The sequence below is a fragment of the Pituophis catenifer genome, unplaced genomic scaffold, assembly GCF_029215685.1.
Source record: "Pituophis catenifer annectens isolate HBS135680 unplaced genomic scaffold, rPitCat1.0.hap2 SCAF_5, whole genome shotgun sequence".
In the NCBI taxonomy this organism is placed as follows: domain Eukaryota; kingdom Metazoa; phylum Chordata; class Lepidosauria; order Squamata; family Colubridae; genus Pituophis; species Pituophis catenifer.
This window is the reverse complement of record NW_027256885.1, coordinates 87,109,062-87,129,389: the sequence shown is the minus strand read 5'-3', so window position 1 is coordinate 87,129,389 and position 20,328 is coordinate 87,109,062. Positions and strand designations below refer to the sequence as shown.

Genomic DNA, 20,328 nt, shown 5'->3' with positions numbered 1-20,328 from the left:
AGTTACAACAACAATGAAAAAAGTGTCTTACAAGTGGTCCTCCACTTATGACCATCGCTGCATCCCCATGGTCGTGTGATCAATATTCAGGAGCTTGGCAGCTGGCATGTATTTATGATGGTTGCAGCCAATTGCAACCTTCCCAGCCAGCTTCCAAATGGGGGAAGACGGATTCACTTAACAGCCATGTGATTCACTTAACAACTGCAGTGATTTGCCTAACAACCATGGCAAAAAAGTTCATAAAATCAGGTGTGACTCACTTAAACAACCACTTTGCTTAGCAGTGGAAATTCTGGTCCCAGTTGTGGTTGTGAATCACAAACCTTGGTGGTGCAGTGGTTAGAATGCAGTACTACAGGCTACTTCTTCTGACTGCCAGCTGCCAGAAGTTCAGCAGTTCGATTCTCACTGTCTCAAGGTTAACTCAGCATTCCATCCTTCCAAGGTGGGTAAAATGAGGACCCAGATTGTTGGGGGGCAATATGCTGACTCTGTAAACTGCTTAGAGAGGGCTGTAAAGCACTGTGAAGTGGTATATAAGTCTAAGCACTATTGCTATTACCTGTACTGTAACACGTTAATCACCATATAGAAAACATGGAACCAGGACTTCCAGCTGTACTTCCGGTGCTATCAGAGGTGAGGACTGCGAGCTCCACGGCCCCGCTCCGAGCTCTCCACGTCTGAGGGCTCCAAAAGGAGCGCTAGCCACCCTGTAGGGGAGGTGAAGTAAAGGGGGGCACCTTGCAGGTCGAGGAGAGCTGCATCTCTCCTTCCTGACTTGGAAAATCCCTCTCATCAGAAGACAAGGAGCAGCAGCAGTCAACATGGCTGCCAGGAAGGTGGGGACAGCCAGAACACCTAAGAAAGTGCAGGAGTGAAGAGAACAGTGAACAGAAATTGTTTCTGGGTCAGATGATTCTTCTTCTACTTTAAAATTAACCCCAAGGAAAATAAAAAATCTGTGATAAGAGAGTCTAAAAAGATAATTGTTTAAGCTGCGAAAATAACCAGTTCTGAGATCTATGTTGAAAAATAAGTTGAGAGCACCATCTACTGATGAAAGGAAGAGTGACTCCTAGACTCCTGAAAATTTACAGAGGAAAAAAGTAATACCTGATATTACTTCGGCTGTGAATTTTAACTGTTTATTGCCTTATGCTTACCAGAGGTGGAAATAAGAAAGACATTTTATAAAAGAGTCTCTGGGAAGCTAGAATAAAAGTCTAAAACCAGAGAGCAGACTTAAAGAACTTGGAAAATACCTTGGACTATCAGAGTATTGTGTAAATGCTGGAACAAATTCCCGTTATTATATTTTTCTGGTGCTATACCTAACAAAAATATTTCTGGTTTATAATCTATATGCAGCTTTAACATTTTTTTCTAACCATGTATGTATTTTTATCCAATATTTCTTTGCTTTCACACATGTCCACCACATGTGATAGTACGTGCCCTGTGTCTGATTACATTTCCAACATTTGGCGGACATGTTTTTAAACATCTTTGCTAATCTTGCTGGTGGTAAGTGCCACCTATGAAACTTTTTATATAGGTTTTCCTTATAGGTAGTTGCCATTGTCAGTTTATAGTTTCTTTCCCAGAGTTTTTGCCATTTATCTAATTCTATGTGTGAGAGATCTCACGAAGATCGATGGCTCATTGAGGGCGCTTCCAAGAAAAGGCAGCATGCAAGGATGCAATCAAGTTAAATCTTTATTTAGGAATAAAGTAGAGGAAATTAGTTCCCTGGCATGGAGGCATCCATGCCTGGATTGAGCCCATGGATCAGTCCCATAGGAAGCTAGAACAAGAGCCAAAGAGCAGCACCTGTGCAGGGGTCCTTATAGGGGCCCCTGGCCCCTCCCTTACCAATGTGTGTGAGGGGGCCAGAGGGCCATTAACTCTTCCCAATGGGGCTGCAGGGGCCGGAGCCCCTTGACCCACCAGTGGGATCAAAGGTGCCTCTTTGCTCCCATCTGGTGGCCTTTTAAGAAACTGCCATGGCTGGCACAAAACACCTAATAATTCCCCTTCTTGCCAGCCAATGGCAGGTACTGGTGAATATGTATGAGGGGGCGAGCAGGTGTCATAGACATGCAGATGCGTTGTTTACAGGACGAAACACAAACGCTTACACAGAAGGTTGTGTTGGTCAATGGGTACAGGTTTTGTGAACAGGTCAGCTAACTGGTCGGTTGTATTACAATGTTTGATATGTACAAACCCCATTCTGGCAAGCTGCCTGACATTCTTGTATCGGATGTCTATGTGGTGGGACCTAGAGCCCACCGCGTATGCCCCCGAGATTCCAATTGCGGCCGTGTTATCTTGTTGAATTTGGATGGGCAGAGTAGGAAGTGCCCAGATGCTCATTACCAGAGCATTGAACCAAATCAAGTCATTTGCTGTGTCCAATAGGCTGGCATATTCTGCCTCGGCCATGGAGCAAGAAATAAATTTTTGCTGCCTAACATGCCAATGGATAGGACAGCCATTTAGCAGTATGAGGAAACGAGAGGTGCTTCGTCTACTCTTGGTGTCACCAGCCCAATCTGTGTCCGAGTAAGTGGAGAGCTGGGCCGGCTTCCCCTTCTCTGGCTCCAGCATAAGGAGGGCATCGGCCGTGCCCCTGAGGTACCTAAGTACCCTCTTGACAGCATTCCAGTGGAATTCCTTTGGTTTTTCCACGTGCCTGGACAATAGATTCACGGCTAAAGCTATGTCAGGCCTGCTCCAATCGCTAATGTATAGCAAGGAGCCAATCACAGATCTTTACTTTACTTTACTTTATTTTGGATTTATATACTGCCCTACTCCCGAAGGACTCAGGGCGGTGAACAGCCAAAGGATAAAACACACATAATACAAAATTTAAAAAACAATATAAAAACACATTAAATAATTTGGCCCACACAAATTAAAACACCCCTATTGTTTTAAAACAAATTAACAATTAACAATTAAAAGGAAGTTAGGCCAGGCCAGCCTGTTGAAATAAAAAGGTCTTGAGGGCACGGCGGAAAGTGGGTAAATCCGGGATCCTCCGTATCTCCAGGGGGAGCTCGTTCCAAAGGGCAGGTGCCCCCACAGAGAAGGCTCTCCCCCTGGGGGCCACCAGTCGACACTGTTTGACCGACGGCACCCTGAGGAGCCCCTCTCTATGGGAGCGTACTGGCCGGTGAAAGGCTACTGGTGGCAGAAGTCGGTCTCATAAGTACCCAGGTCCTAAGCCATGGAGCGCTCTAAAGGTGGTAACCAAGACCTTGAAGCGCACCCGGAAGACCACCGGGAGCCAGTGCACCTCGTGCAGGAGAGGTGTTACATGGGAACGCCACGTTGCTCCAATAACCACCTGCGCGGCCGCATTCTGGATCAGTTGGAGCCTCCGGGTGCTCCTCAAGGGGAGCCCCATGTAGAGAGAATTACAGTAGTCCAGGCGGGAAGTGACGAGGGCATGAGTGACCGTGCGTAAGGAGTCCTGATCCAGAAAGGGACGCAACTGGTGGATCAGGCGAACCTGATAGAAAGTCCTCCCGGCCACAGCCATCAAATGCTCTTCTAAAGACAGCTGTGAATCCAGGAGGACACCCAAGTTGCGAGCCCTCTCCGTGGGGGCCAACGACTCGCCCCCAATAGTCAGTGATGGCACCAACTGACTATATTGGGACGCCGGAAACCACAGCCACTCGGTCTTGGATGGGTTGAGCCTGAGTCTGTTTCTCCCATCCAGATCCGCACGGCCTCCAGGCACCGGGACATCACTTCAAGGGCATCATTGGGGTGGTCCGGGGTGGAGATGTACAGCTGAGTGTCATCAGCGTACTGATGGTACTTCACCCCGAAACCACGGATGATCTCAACCAGTGGCTTCACATAAATGTTGAACAGAAGGGGCGAGAGGACCGACCCCTGTGGCACCCCACATACAAGGCACCTTGGGGTCGACCTCTGCCCCCCTGCCAACACAGACTGTGACCGGTCAGAGAGAAAGGAGGAGAACCACCACAACATGGTGCCCCCCACCCCCAACTCTTCCAACCGGTGCAGCATGATACCATGGTCGATGGTATCAAAAGCCGCTGAGAGATCTAATAGGACCAGGACAGAGGAACAACCCCTGTCCCGAGCCTTCCAGAGATCATCCACCAACGCGACCAATGCCGTTTCCATGCTGTATCCAGGCCTGAAGCCCGACTGGAATGGATCCAGATAAACCGTTTCATCCAGGTACTGGGGAAGCTGTCACGCCACCACACTCTCAACAACCTTCGCCACAAAGCGAAGGTTGGAGACTGGACGATAATTTGCTAACACTGCCGGGTCCAGGGAAGGCTTCTTGAGGAGAGGCCTCACCACCGCCTCTTTCAAGGCGGCGGGAAAGTCACCCTCACTCAATGAAGCATTAATAATCCCCTGGAGCCAGCCTCATGTAACCTCCCGAGAAGCCAGCACCAACCAGGAGGGACACGGGTCCAATAAACATGTGGCCGCACTCAGTCTACCCAGAATCCTGTCCATGTCTTCGGGGGTGATTGGGTCAAACTCTTCCCAGATAACATTCTCAAGACCTGCCTCCATCATCCCTCCTGAATCTACCCAGTCAGAGTCCAAGTCTTCCCGAATCTGAGCAATTTTGTCATACAGATGCTGCACAAAGTCCTTGGCCCTGCCCTCCAAGGGGTCCTCCCGCGCTCCCAGGTGGAGCAGGGAGCGGGTCACCCTAAACAGGGCGGCCGGGCGATTATCTGATGACGCAATAAGAGCGGAAAAATAATTACGTTTTGCCGCTTTTATCGCCACTAGGTAGGTCTTAATATGAGACCTTACCAGTGTTCGGTCGGATTCAGAAAGGCTGGCCCTCCAACCGCTCTCCAGGTGTCTTTTCCGGTGCTTCATCTCCCTCAGCTCCTCGGTAAACCAAGGAGCCAGGTGAGACTGGCGCCGGGTCAGAGGCCGCAAAGGCACGACCCGGTCCAAAGCTCCAGAGGCCGCCCTATCCCAGGCGGCCACTAGGTCTTCAGTTGAGTCGTGAGCCAGAGCCTCAGGGAATGGCCCAAGCTCCGTCTGGAACCTATCCGGATCCATCAGGCGCCTGGGGCGGAACCACCTCATTGGTTCCGCCTCCCTGTGGCGGGGTGTGGCGGTTTGAAGGTCAAAGCAAAGGAGGGAGTGATCCGACCATGACAAGGGCTCAATCAATACATCCCCTATCTCAAGATCACTCAACCACTGGCCAGAGACAAAAATCAGGTCCAGCGTGTTTCCCCCCGTGTGAGTAGGGCCATGAACTAACTGGGTCAGGTCCATAGCTGTCATGGAAGCCATGAACTCCCGGGCCACCTCAGACGCCTCACCGATGGATGGCAGGTTAAAATCCCCCATGACCATAAGCCTGGGGGTATCAACCGCCACCACGGCTATAACGTTAAGCAGCTCAGGCAGGGCCGCCGCCACATGGCAGGGAGCCAGGTACGTGATCAGCAAGCCCATCTGTACCCCATGACCCCACTTCACAAGGAGGGACTCACATCCGGCAGTCTGAGGAACAGTGGTCTCCCTCGGACCAAGACTTTCTTTTATAACAACCGCCACCCCCCCCGCCCCTACCCTGTGACCTCAGCTGATGAAATGCGTGGAAACCAGGTGGGCACATTTCAACGAAGGGAACCCCCCCTCCTGGCCCAACCAGGTCTCCGTGATACCCACCAGGTCCACTCCCCCCTCCTGAACAAGATCACAAATGAGGGGGGCTTTATTTACCACAGATCTGGCATTGCATAACATCAGCCAGAGGCCCGCTCCCTGAGGATCTGAGCAACCCGGGGAACAAGAAGAGCATTGGGGGCCGGAGCGCGCCACCACTCGAAGACAGCAAGCGCACACTCCCACAACCAGGTATGGCCCCCTGCTCCCACCATATCTGCCCCTCCCACCCACAGTACTGATGTAATGGCTCTCATCGGTACAAACTCTAACCCCCTCGACCCCGAGCCTCGCACCTCCCATGCCATGACCCCCAGCCGGGCCAGGCCCCACCCTCAGTGGGTTATCCCCCAAACCCACAACCCTAGTTTGAATCCAACCCTCCCCCTCCCTGGAACCCCTTAAATATTGAGTTAAAAATTGGGATAAAAAACCCCTCAACCTCCTCTTCGCCACATGCCACCTCTCGGGGTTCCAAAACCTGTCATCAAGGTAGGCCCTCGATAGTGTGGAGGGCCAGGCCTGTGAGAGGGGGGAGTCTCGCAGCACAAGAAGCTCAGCCGCTGAATACATCCAAGTAGCCCGGGGTAAAGATGGTATGTGGCCGGGGATTCAACGATGATAGTCAAAAAAGGTCCAGGAGAAAGAATACAAAGCCATTTAGGTGTGGGTCACCTGGACTCCATTGTCCTCTCACGACAATGGAGAGGAGTCTCAAGCCGTTCGAAGTAACCGGAGAATGAGATAAACTGAAACCACCCTCTCATGGTGGCTGGCATTAAAGTAGGTGGACTGTCTCATCCAGTAATAGAACAGCAGTAGGGAACCGGCTCCCTCAGTACCCGCAGCCCAAAGGCTAAGAACTCTCCTTATGGCAAAAGGTATGGAATGGAATGCAGAGCTGAGATAGGGATCAGACTGATGGCGATATCAATGAGAGGATAAGGTGGTTCCAGAGGAAGATATTTCAGAGCGGGCGGAATCAGTCCGGATGGCAGGTGACCCACACCTGCCTGATAATGCCTGAAACCAGGCCACAGGGGAAGGAGAGACAGTACCCGGGCGACAACCAGCCACTCCTCCATGGCCATCCAGCCCTTCCAGGTCTCCCTCAGGTCTTCCAGTGGTCACACAGTTCACATAGTTGCTCTGTATACAGATCTCTGCACATAGATCTGTATAATTTATTATCTGTGAACTCAGGGCTGTCCTTGTGATCCTGGCCATAGTAGTCACTTTGTATGGGGCTACGCGTTGGGATAGACTCCACCATTTTGCATTTGGCCAACAACTCCTCAATCTTTTCTTTCTGGGATAATGCAAATCCCTTTTTAGTGGCCAAGATATGCACACCCAGGTACCTGTCAACCCGCCCCAAGGACTTCAGGGTAAACTTTTCCCCCAGGGCCTTGGCAAATTCGTCACACCTTTCCTTGCCAGGCCCTATGTATAGGAGGTCGTCCACGTAAACCAAAACCCGTTCTGTATCACCTTTGGTGTCACGTGTGAAAACGCACTCATCGGCATGAGATGCCCTGAAGCCAACTCGCTCTAAACCCTTTTTGAGGCAGTCCTACCAGAGTTTTCCCGACTGCTTGAGGCCATATAATCCCTTTTGGAGCAACCATGTGTTTCCCCCTTCCTGCTGGTAACCAGGAGGGGCCCTCACATAGATCTGTCAGTCCAAGTTGGCATGGAGGTAAGCCATCTGGATGTTGAATTGATAGACTTCCTTTCCCAGAGCAGCTGCAGTTACGAGGGCGGCCTTGACGCTTTCTGCCCGGACGGTCGGAGAATAGGTCTCTATGTAGTCTTCCATGTAGCGTTGGGCGAACCCCTGTGCTACCAAGCGGGCCTTGTACAGGTAGCGGCCATTGGGCAAGTGGTTTGGCCTTGAAAACCCACCTTGTGCCAATGACTTTCTTCTCCTTTGGTGGTTGCCTGGGGGTGAAGACCTTGAGCTTTCTCAGGCTCTCCATCTCCTGTTCCATCGCGAGCTGCCACTTCTCCTGTTCTTCGATGGGCAGCCCCTGGATGTCAGAGAAAGTTTTTGGGGTAACCACGATGCTGTTGACAGACGCGACATGCCCAATGTCGATTCTCTTTGGTGGGACCCCCTTGTTGGACCGCTTTGACCTTCTGACCTCCTGCCACTCACCGCCCTTTTCTTCTGCAGGTTCCTTGTCGACTGGCTGCTCACAACCAGGATGTGGAGGCCCTCGGTCCCAGGCGTTGTCTCAGGCGGTGTCGTGGTCGGGTATTGATGGCTGTGACGCTGATGACGAGAACGAATGAGCTGAGCCAGCGAAGTGAGCCGGTGACGGGAACGCGGCAAAGAACCCCTGTAAAGTGGCCGGTGAGGACACGCCACTACGCTGCTGGTGTGGAGGGGTGCCGCCGGAATGGATACTCTCCAGCTGGCGGGAGGCTACCCGGCCAATGAGGCGGGGTGGGGCGGCGCGATAAAAAGCGCTACGAGGCAAACGCTCGTAGCGCCAATTTTGAAACGTTCGGGCTCAGCGTTGTCTTGGAGTTATTGACAGCATTACACCAGGATCTCAACCCAGATAAATGTGTCCTGCTGTATTTTCCTACTGCATTCGCTTTGTCCGAGAGAAGGAGCTGAGACATGTATTTTCTTTGCCTTCGAAGCACCTGTTTGTCTGATATTGGTTTGATACGCGTCCTTTTCCTCTGTTGGCTGGTGCAACGAGTGCCTTAGCAGTGTTGAATACTTCATTCCCGCAATAGCTGAGAAACAACACTCTTTTCCGGCTGTCCGATAGTCCCAAGAGGTCGTTTGCTTCTATAAAACACTCGAATCTGGTCATGTATGAGTCCCAATTGTCTGTGGCTGGGTTGAATGGAGTTGGTGGGGCGTGAGCAATCATCGTGATGGCCAAAGCAGTTCAGTCGCTGCAGTTGTAGCCTGGTCGATGCTTGCTGGTGCTTCCCTCTTTTGTTAGGACTGTGACCTAGTTCAGCTCTTTTGTGCACTGCTCTTCCGATCCCACCTTCATTGCCAGTGTTAGATCGGGTGATGGAAGAGACAGGACTCTGTGCTAACAGTAACAACAGCTCTTTATTAGTAGATCAGTACAACCCAGCAGCTGGCTCAGGGAGCTGTCAGACAGGTCGGCCAATGGGGTTTGAGTATTTTCCCACTGGATTGGCAGACCTGAGTGAAGCCTATGCTCACTCCTATTGAATATGTAACAGTCAGGACCGGCAGCCTTTCTAGGGTCCACAGCCCTCAGAATGCTCCTCACCTCCTGTTCCTCCATGATGAGGTGGGGGCTACAATGGGCTGGTGGCTGTATTTTAGCTGTCTCTGATGTCTCCACTTCAAAGTGAGCAAAGAAATGATTCAGCTCCTCTGCCAACGAAGCATCCCCCTCAGCAGGGATGACATTGGTCGGTTGATGGTTGGTAATTTGTTGAATCCCTTGCCACACCTGCCTCATGTTATTACTATAAAAATTATCCTCAATCTTCCTCTTATAATCAGTCTTGGCCTTCCGAATACCTTTCTTCAGACTAGCTCTGGCAACACTGTATCTTGCCGCATCACCGGACCTAAAGGCCTTGGCCCTGTCACACAAGAGGTGCTGGACTTCCTTGGTCATCTAGGGCTTCTGATTGGGATAGATCCTAATACGTTTATCCACAGTGATAGTATCTGTGCAGTGTTTGATATAGCACAGAACAGCTGCAGTGTGCTCCTCTAGGTCAGGGTGGTAAAAGATGTCCCAATTTGTGTTCTCAAAACAAACCTGAAGTTGTTGAGAAGCATCTTCTGACCAGGATTTCACTGTCTTTATTATAGGCAGAGCCCGCCTCCTAAGAGGGATGTATGCTGGTGCTAAAAGCAATGACATATGGTCTGATTGTCCCAAATGTGGTAATTGTATAACCTTATAGCCATGTTTAATGTTGGTATATACTTTGTCCAATATGTTTGCTCCTCTAGTAGCACACTTAATATGCTGATAGAATTTAGAGAGCACTGCTTTTAAATCAGCCTGATTAAAGTCCCCCACTATAATATGCACAGCATCAGGATACTTATTCTGCTGATTACTAACTGTGAGGGATCTCACAAAGATGGATCTCACATGGTTCGTTGAGGGCGCTTTCAAGAAAAGGCAGCACGCAAGGATGCAATCAAGTTAAATCTTTATTTAGAAATAAAGTAGGTAAAATGAGTTCCCTGGCATGGAGGCATCTATGCCTGGATTGAGCCCATGGATCATTCCCGTAGGAAGGTAGAACAAGAGCCAAAGAGCTGCACCTGTGCAGGGGTTCTTATAGGGGCCCCTGGCCCCTCGCTTACCAATGTGTGTGAGGGGGCCAGAGGGCCATTAATTCTCCCCAATGGGGCTGCAGGGGCTGGATCCCCTTGACCCACCAGTGGGATCAAAAGTCCCTCTTTGCTCCCATCTGGTGGCCTTTTAAGAAACTGCCATGGGTGGCACAAAACACCTAAAAGAGCCTTGATGGTACAGTGGTTAATGCACCCTGTTATTAACACAGCTGCCTGCAATTTCTGCTGGTTCGAATCTCTCCAAGGCTCAAGGTTGACTCAGCCTTCCATCCTTTCTAAGGTAGGTGAAATGAGGACCCAGTTTGTGGGGGCAATAAGCTGACTTTGTATAAAAATATACAAAAGAATGAAGGCTATTGCTTAACACATTGTAAGCCGCCCTGAGTCTCCGGAGAAGGGCGGCATATAAATCAAATTAAAAAAAAAAAAAAAAAATAACACTATGGTATATCCAAAAAATTTTGCCCATGCTATCATTGTCTCTTTTATCTGTTCGTCTTCCATTTTTAAGCTTAATAGGCAGTTATATAGTTTCTTTATTAGCTTTTCATCTGCTCCTAACATTATTTGATCAAATGTTGTTTGCTCTTTGTAAAAGCCATAGGCCTTAACATCTTTCTCATATCTCAATTGTATTTGCATATGTGGCCACCATGATAGGTCCACACCTTCATTTTGTAACTCTTGTTTAGTTTTAAGTTCCCCTTCTTCATTCAAAATGTCTTTATATGTTAAGATTTTTTCCAGATTCACTACATTTGGATGTGTAAATGCTTCCATAGTTGAGAGCCAAACTGGTACTTTTCCCATACTAAAAGTACAGCATTTCTTATATGATGTCTTTGGAAGTATTTATGAGTCTTATTTTTGTCATACCATAAGAAAGCATGCCATTCTAATTGGAGATCATGTCCTTCCAGCAACAGTAGTCTTCTGTGTCTGAGAGTTATCCATTCTCTCACCCATGTTAAAATGGAAGCTTGATAGTAGAGCTCCCAATCTGGTAATCCAAACCCCCCATTGTTTTTTTTTTATTCTTGCAACATTTTCAGTCTTATTCTTGCTTTTTTCCCTTGCCATACGTATTTCAAAATTATTGTATTCAGCTCATCAAAGAATTTTTCCCCTATTTTTATGGGTATTGTTTGCAATAAAAAAAAGTAGCTTCAGCAAGATATTCATTTTTATAGTTGCAATCCTTCCTACCATTGATAATTGCAGATTTTTCCATGTCTCCAAATCTGCTTTAATTTGTTGTAGTAGTCTTATATAATTATCTTCTTTAATTGTTACACATCTTGCTGTCAGGGTTCCGACCGATGCTCTAATTAAATTATGAGCCTCAAGCCAAGCTTCCAAAGAAATCCAGTTATTTATTAGGAGCTTCATGTTGGCATGAACCAAGTGAAGCCAACTCTGACCTCACTTAATTTGCGCCTTGGCTCTGACCCTGTTTCCCCCTCCTCCGAAGGTGTGTCATCAGTCACATTCCCCAACAAAGCAATTTCGTGGGTTGTAGAAGTCACTCCCTCCGGTCACTGCAGGTCACCCTGGAGTTGACCTTGACATTGCCGGCTGGAATGTGCTTTGTTTTGACTGAAATGCAAGTTCCTCAATGCAGCTGCGAGGCTCGATTCCCCATCCCCCTGCCTATGACAACTCGAGAGCAGGTCAGGAATGCTTCGCAAGTTGACAATATTCCCAAGTATTTTACTTTCTTAACTATCTGAAGGTCTAGGTTTTTTTTGTCAATTCCCCTTTCTGTTTTTCTGTAAGATTTTTAACTATTATTTTAGTTTTATCTTTATTTTCAGTCCCGCAACATCTCCATATACTTCTATTTTTCCCATTAATTTAGGGCCAGATTCCATTGATTCTTCTAAAATGAATACTAGATCATCTGCAAATGCTTGTAGTTTGTATTTTTCCTTTTTTATTTCCATACCTTTTATTTCTGGATCTTGTCTAACATTTCTATTTAACACTTCCAATGTTAATATAAATACTGTAGTAATGGGGAGAGTGTCAGTTTGGAAGCCATATTAGGCCAGAAGCTTCCATGCTGCCACCTTCTCATGTGTGGGAAAGTAGAAGAGGGGATTTAGTAGAGGGGTTGTCTTTAGACATAATAGCATTCTTCCTGTTGGTCAAGGTCTGGCCGATCCTGCATCTGGAGAAGGAGTGGTTGGAGTGATGTCTCGGGATGGGACGGATGGTGATTGGAGCATGTGATCGACTGAGGAGGGAGGGGATGGTTTTGGGGGTTTTGATTTACTGAGGGAAAACCTGGACCTCTCAGATTCGGGTTTTCCCAGAGGTGCCAGTTTACCTATTCTAGTAAATAGAACTTTGAAAAATGCATGCTTCAGAGTTTTTACTTGGAGTTGGGGGTTTTTTTCTGGAACGCTGACATTAACCCAAATCTCCTTAAAGCATAATGGCACCCCAAAAGGGGGCTGTCAGGGGTGCTGAGCCCCAGCATCTACCTAAACCTCGGATGGTGCAAAGACTCAGTGAAAATGGAGGAGAAAGAAGAGATTGCAGAGGGGGCCGTGGGGACAGATACTCAAGGATTTACTGACACCCTGTTTTCTCCTTCTGAAGAAATGGTGCAATCCATTGAGGCTGCAGAGGAGGCCTGGAGGGTAGGCACTTGGCCCAAGGAGTCGGATTCTGTTGTGACCCCGACTCCCGAGCCTGTCCTAACAGAGGAAGAGGACTCAGAAGGTGATGGGGAGGAACTGATAAGGCCTCCCTCTCCAGGACCCTCCTCTCTGGCAATGCCTCAGGTTCCTTCCGAAGGCCAAGAGGAACAGCCTGGGATATGCCAGGAGGAAAGCATATCGGAACAACAACAGATAGGGAGCGAGGATGATGAATCCTGGCTTGATCCCAGGCAATGTCGGAGGGAGAAGCGTGCGCAGCAACGAAAGAGGCGTGGGAGGGCCAGAGATTGAGCTGAGTCACTGAGCCACACCCCACAAGGAATAAAAGTGGGTGTGATTGCTCTTCAGGCTTTCTGACGGTCAAAGTTAAAAACCTGAGAGTCACATCGCATTACCTGAAATCTGGCTTGTGCATATTTGGATTGGACCTTGGCTAACTCTTGCTTCGTGGATTACTTTTTGCTACTGAACTGGACTGAGGATAAACTCTCTCTTGCTTACTGTGAGTGAAAACTGACTTGGCAGGCATTTCGCAGTTTACTGCCAAAACTCTTATCTGCAAGGGTTTCTAGTCTGATTGCTTAATAAAATCTTGGCAGGCATGCCTGGTTGTGTGTTTGCCTGTGTGGGGAAGGGGGACAGAACAGATTCCTGGAAAAGTTGCCAGTCTGATCCAACTCCAGAAAGGGGACCAGAGGAGAGACCGCCTGGATATCATGATGCTCCCAGCCCAATGAAGCCGCCCCCAGAGCCAGAGTGGAGAGGGGGGACAGCTTTGGGATCCGGAGAGTCCCGGGACTGGAACCTATTGCCCACATCGCGAAGCCAATCATTAACTGGGCTCCCTGAGCTTTTTGAACAGATGGAAGTGGGAAGTTACGCACCACCCTCCCAACCTCCTCAAGTGAGATGGAGCTTAGCGCAACCTACATTCACCTTCCCCGATCCAGGACCTGGCAGAGGAATTAGCGGGGTGCAGGCATCTCTCTATCTGTCCAGAGACAGAACAAGGAGCTGCTCAGCGCAGCATGGCCATCCCGCAGCTGGAAGACATCAGACGCAGCCGGCATGGGGAATGAAAGCCGATGTAGAGGACTATGTTAAAAGCTGCACCACCTGCACCACCATGAAGTCCAGACCAAGGAAGCCCCCTGGGCTTCTCCAGACCGTGGCTGAACCCACAAAACCCTGGGAGGAGATTGCAATGGACTTCATAGTCGAACTCCCTGACAGCAGAGGGAACAAGGTGATTTGGATTGTCATTGATTTATTCTCCAAACAAGCACACTTCACTGTCTGCAATGGACTACCCTTGGCCAAGAAGCTTGCAGAACTTTTCGTGAAACATATCTACAGACTACATGGGGTTCCAAGGAGAATAATATCAGATCGCAGGGTCCAGTTTACTGCTAAGTTCTGGAAGGAGTTCCTGCGGTCCATTGGGTCGTCCCAGGGGCTTAGCTCAGGTTTCCACCCATCAACTAATGGATCCACTGAAAAATTGGATGCAATGGTGGAACAATACATTAGATGTTATGTAAATTATCAACAAGAAAACTGGGCGGACTTATTACTGTTTGCAGAAGTGGTTTATAATAATGCAGTATGCAGTAGTACAGGGTTGACTCCTTTTCAAATAACGACGGGCATGGATTTTGTGCTGATGCCTGAGTTGCCTAGAGAGCCACCCACTTCCATGTCCCTAACAGAATGGATGACCTCATTAAAAAAAGGTTGGGAGAATACTAAGAAAGCTTTAGTTGAATCAGCGGAAAAATATAAGGCCCAGGCCGACAAACGCCGGTCTCTCCAACCACCTTTCCGAATAGGAGATAAGGTGTATTTGTCAACCAAATACCTAAGATTGAGGTTACCTAGCAAGATGTTTGGACCCAAATTCATAGGTCCCTTCCCTATAGTGAAAGTGATTAACCCAGTGACTGTCCAACTTAGCCTCCCTTGCTTATTAGGGAAAGTGCACCCAGTTTTTCACAGTAGCTTATTGAAACCAGCAAAAGGATCTAACTTAAGGCACTTACCAGCTGCTCCCCCCACTCCTTTGGTAATACAAGGGGAGACTCATTGTGAAGTTAAGAAGATCCTTGACTCTAGACTATACAGGGGTTGGTTACAGTATGTGGCACACTGGAAAGGGTACCCGTTGTATGTAACTACTTGGGTGAAAAGTTGGGATGTGAATGCTGATACTCTAGTAAAGCAATTTCATAAATTCCCTGAGAAACCAAAGGGTCCTCCTGGAGGAGGGAGAGGGGGTTAAGAGGTTATGTACAAGGCGTTAACCCCTTCTTTTGTGTTTTGTCTGTTTTATTTTTCAGGGTGTGTTTTTTTTCTGCAGGGGGGGACACCTGTCAGCTTTGGAAGCCATATTAGGCTGGAAGCTTCCATGCTGCCACTTTCTCATGTGTAGGAAAGTAGGAGGGGGGATTTAGTAGAGGGGTTGTCTTTAGACATAATAGCATTCTTCCTGTTGTTCAAGGTCAGTCCGAACCTGCATCTGGAGAAGTAGTGGTCGAAGTGATGTTTTTACTTGGAGTTGGGGTTTTTTTCTAGAATGCTGACAGAGAGTGGACATCCCTGTCTTGTGCCTTATTTATATTCAAATTCTCCGTATAGTCCCCATTGACTATTACTTTTGCTGTTTCCTTATAATATATTGTCTTGATCATGTTTATAAAATTTTCACCAAAATCCATATATTCTAACTGCTGTATCATGAATTGCCAATTTACATTGTCAAAAGCTTTCTGTGCATCTAAAAAGATCAACACCATTTGCTGTCCCGAGTCTGTTTCATAGTATTCCAATGTGTCTAAAATGAAACTTACGTTGTTTTTGATTTGTCTTTTTGGTAGGAATCCATTTTGGTCTGGGTGTATAAATTCAGAGGTGGGATTCCGCTGGTTCGGGCGAAACGGTTGTTAAATTTTTGTGCAGTTCGGAGAACTGGCTAATCGCACCACTAGCTGGTGCTGCCCACCCTGCCCGCTCCTCCCTGCCCCTCCCAGTCACTCCTTATCTCACCTTGCCCGCCTTGGCCACAACATAGCACCTGCTGCTCTCTGGCTCCCTCACTCACTAGCTTGCTTGCCTCGACCATGTTGCCCCCGTGGCCCAGCCCACTTGCCTGCCTTCGCCCTGGCCTCCCACATGGCCCAGCTCCCTGCTGAGCCTTCCTTCGCCATTCTCCACTGCCTCCCACGTGGCCCAGCTACCTGCCTGCCTGGTGAGCCTTCCTTTGTCTCTTTGCCGGAGTGAATGGCCTGCAGCCGCTGTCTCTTTGCTGGCTCGAACTGAGGTGGCGGCGGCTGCCTCATTGCTGTTGCTGCACAAAGGTAAGTCTAAGGCTCCAGCCATCGCCACTGCCGCTTCGGCCCACCTGCGCCACCCCACCTTGCCGTGAGTGACATCGAGTTGACCACGCCCACTCAGTCACATGACCCCCCCCCCCCCAGCCATGCCCACCCGGTCATTGGGAAGAACTGGTTGTTAAATTAGTTGAATCCCACCACTGGTTGTGGTCAGCCTATATGTTAGTTTCTATCTCTATCTCTTGTACGTTTGTTCTTAGTTCAGGTGTCATCCAGATCATATCAATTCTGGATCATGATTTGTGTCTATTTGAGTAAAATGTATATTGATTTTTCCCTGGGTTCATTTCCTGTATACAAGTTTCTTCTACTATTTGAAAAAATGCCTTAGGGAGTATCCTTCTTGCTTTTTCCCCCATCTTACTACTTCTATAGTCTAGTTTTGCATCTACTATTGCATTAAAATCTCCTACAACACAAATGTTTTCATATTCCATTTCCAATATATTCTTATACAGTGTTTGGTAAAATTCTTCTTGCTTATTATTTGGCACATATATTGCTATCATAAGTATCTTTTTTTGGTTCATTACCATCTCCACCATTAAAATTCTTCCCTCTTCATCTGTGTATATTTATTTGGAGTTTATTGTATCTTTGATATACAGAGCCACCGCTCTCTTCTTTTGTTGTGTTGATGCAAAATAGAACTTCCCAATTTTGGGGCACTCCAATAATTTACTGTGTTGCTTTTTTATGTGAGTCTCTTGAAGAAAATCATATCTGCTTTTAATTTTTGTAGTCGTGTAAATTTTTTTCCCTTTTTATGGGGGAATTCAATCCATTTATGTTTATTGACAACATCTCATTTACCCACCTCCATCTCATTTACTTGTATATAGGTCTTATTCTCCTAGTTGTTCTTATTTGTCTTTGGTCTTTTGCTCTTGCTCCTTCTCGTATTGCTATCTCTGCCTCTACTTCTTGTTGTGCATTCCTCTCTTCTCCTGTCAGTTCCTCTTGTCTTTGATCTTTGGATTCTTCTCTTATTTCTTAACCCTCATTTGGAAAAATATAGTTATCATAAAATTCTAACGTCTTGTCTAATGAGTCCAGTCTGTTTCTTTTACGATCCCAGTTCACTAGTATTCTCTCTGGCACCAACCATCTAAAGTTTACTCTTTTAATCAGTTTAACAGTCAAAAATGTATATTGTTTTTGTAAATCTCTGACCCTCCTAGGAATCTGTTTCAGAACCACAATTTCTTTCCCTCTATACTGCAATGGATCATCTCTTACCCTGATTTAAGATATCTTGTGAGCCAGCATTTGCAAAAGCCTAAACAAGAATCTTACTTGAGTTTAAGGGGATTGTTAGTTTGACAGACTTGCTTCAGGTATTTGCTTTCATTCCCTCACAATCTCAGCAGGACCCGTTTCTCTCAATTTGTGATAGTTAGAAGCTCAGAAGACTTTCAAACTGATTGAAACAGCCCGGGGAAGTTTACAAAAATGGCGCTGAACTGGCAGGTGATTTCAAAAGATCTTGCACAAGCCTGCAGGGAAGATTTTGGGACCCCTTTAGGGAAGCAGTTAGCACTCAGGTCCATTTATCTTGCTCTGTTTCTGAGGATAAAAGAAGGGAGAGACTAAAGGTGTATTGCTTTGAATTCTTTGGAAGAAAGCAAAATAAAATGATAAAATAGAAAAGTAAATCTAAGGTTTCCTTTAGGAGTTGAGGATTCTCCGGCTGAATTTTTTTAAGAAAGTGAAATCCTGCTCTTTAAATGGCCCTATGAGGAAAGGAATTGCTGGCTCCGCTCCTTATAAAGATCCCAGAACATATTAAGGGTGAAAACGTTGTTAATTTACCCCACTGTAGAGGGGAAGGAGATGAGAGTGAGAAATTTTCCTACCTCTTCCTGTTTTCCCAGATTTCAAGAGAGATATTCAAACTTCAGCTTTAAACATTTAATTATGTTACAACCCTCAGAAAGAAGAGAGGGAGGATGCGCGCAAGAGAGAGGGAAGGGAGAGAAAAATACAGAGATGATTGGTTCAATACAGAGAGTGAGAGACAAAAGGTGAAATCTTTTTATTAGACCAACTTGTGTTGGCGAGAGAGCGTGCAAGCCATCGAGCATTCGGAAAGATTTAGCATTTAGTCACTGGCTTTAACTAAGCACATTTGGACAGACATTGAAAAAATAAACCCAGAAATGAAGAGTTAGCTTTCAGAAAGAAAAAAAATGGAACAGACCTTTTCTTAAATAATAATTACTTTTTTTAAAATGACAAAATTAATAAATTGCTATGCAAACAAATTCAGAAAGAAAAATTCCCCAGGTAGGGAAAAAACACTCAGACCTTCCAAAGTCAGCCAGTTAAAGCGCATTCAGAACAAAACAAACACAAGTTTTTTTCCCCCACAAAAAACGGGGAAGGAGAAGAGAAAGAAGAAGGAAGAAATCACCCATTACACACAGCAGCTGGTATTTACACACAGAGGAAGGGAAGGAACTAAAGAGTGAAAGGGAAAAAAATATTGAAAAAGAGAAGGAGGAGGAGGAAGAGGAGAAACTAAAGATATAAGGTGGGGAAATATTTACTTTACATATTTGGGCCCTGAATGCTGCTAAGCTTCATGTGGCAATCTAACTTGGATTAAATTCAGCATCGATCCTTCTACCACATGCCAACCTTACTAATGACCCAGGCAAGGGTAAGCTGGACAGAGAGAAATTCTGTGCCCACATGGAGTAGTACCACTACCACGTGGTTGACATTCACTGGCACCAGCACACATATACCTGATTAAATCTCTATAAATACTATGTTTTGAGCATGGATGTTCTTCTGTTTATTGCAAAAACGCTTACCCTTTAAAGCTAGGTCAGCCCTGTTTAAAAACTTGGGCTTTCTTTCTTTCTGCCTCAGATGTACACTGCAATTGGAAGGCCGTTCCGTCCAACTACAGAGACATTTTTCAAACTTTAACCCTGCAAAGGGGAACAGGATTCTCTAATGGGGAGTTTTCAGCACGATCCGTGCCACATCAAACTACATTCACCAGGATGCTTTGCACAAAAAGCAAGAAGCTAATCTGAAACCAGTTGAACGTCAGAATAGGAATGTGTGTTTAAGTAAAACATGAAAAAAAACATTCTTCTATCTAGAAAATGGGGCAAACTAAAGAACTAGTCATCTTGAAATGCCCAGAGGATTCTGTCCTTGAAAGATGCATGGATTACAAGAGACAGTTAATGTTTTAAAAGACTACCAGGGAAGTCTTTTAAAACTCCTGATGCTCCAGATGCTCAGTTGACCCCCCCCCCCCTTTAAATATCCCCACAAATCTCTGCGCACTTGAGGGCCTCAAGCCCTTCTGTTTCTTGAAAGCATCACATGAGAGGAAAAGAGGGAGGAGGGGAGAGAAAATATTTTAATTAGGAGATGAATATATATTTCTCTTTGTTAAAAAAAATAATAAAATCCCCCTTTGGCTCGAGGGAGGTCTTCTGGATGCAAAATAAGAATGCAAGAAGGCAGAAACTGATATTTTTTTCTGGTCTAGAGTGAATCATATTTAGACTACAATCAATGGAACTATTTTAACCAGTTCCAACCCTGTGTTTTTAAATACATTTCAGAGACAGCTGGAATTTCACTACAACTCCTGATTTGGAAAGGTGCTCTTTGACCACAACTGCCGGCTTTTGAGTTTCACGTCATTCCTAAATCAAGGAAGCAACTATCTATTCACATGTTACAAGAGGTACATATTAGGCTTTTCCTCTCTGTTAAGTGAATGAGTTTTACACTGCATTGGATTATGTTGTCGATAAATATTTATATTAAATGGTGGGTGGGGGAGAGAGCTTTTAAAGCTGCTGTCTCATCATTTGGGGCACTAATTTTAGTTGACCGCAATGTTTTTAATGGATTAAATATTAATGGATTAATAAATTACATGTTATATCTTATGTTATATCTATTACCCCAGTGTTTCTCAACCTCGGCCACTTTAAGGCATGTGGACTTCAAGCAAAACTGGCTGGGGTATTCTGGGGAGTCCACATCTGTTAAAGTTGCTCAGGTTGAGAAACATTGCTTTACCCTATCCCTGTCTGGTTTTTCTGGGTTAATTCTTCTGTAGATGAAGCTTTTTCTGTGTGATGTTAACCACCTTTCTTGGCTGGGAGAAGGGTGTTCCAAAGTTAAGGCTGAATCATGGCTTGCGTCAGAGAGTGACAATGTTACCCTAGTTCCACAAAAAGGGTAAGGGCTGACCTCTTCA

At 46.5% G+C, this 20,328-nt stretch overlaps 1 protein-coding gene across 1 annotated transcript in view; it reads right to left on the bottom strand.

Annotated features, from left to right (window-relative positions):
• Window positions 1-794: 794 nt before the first annotated feature.
• Window positions 795-20,328, bottom strand: part of STX1B (syntaxin 1B) — a 190,891-nt gene continuing 171,357 nt past the window's right edge. Inside the window, exon 10 of the mRNA XM_070944798.1 lies at window positions 795-864. Within this exon, the coding sequence (XP_070800899.1) occupies window positions 826-864 (39 nt within the window). The 3' untranslated portion in view covers window positions 795-825. The remainder of the gene's footprint in view (window positions 865-20,328) is intronic.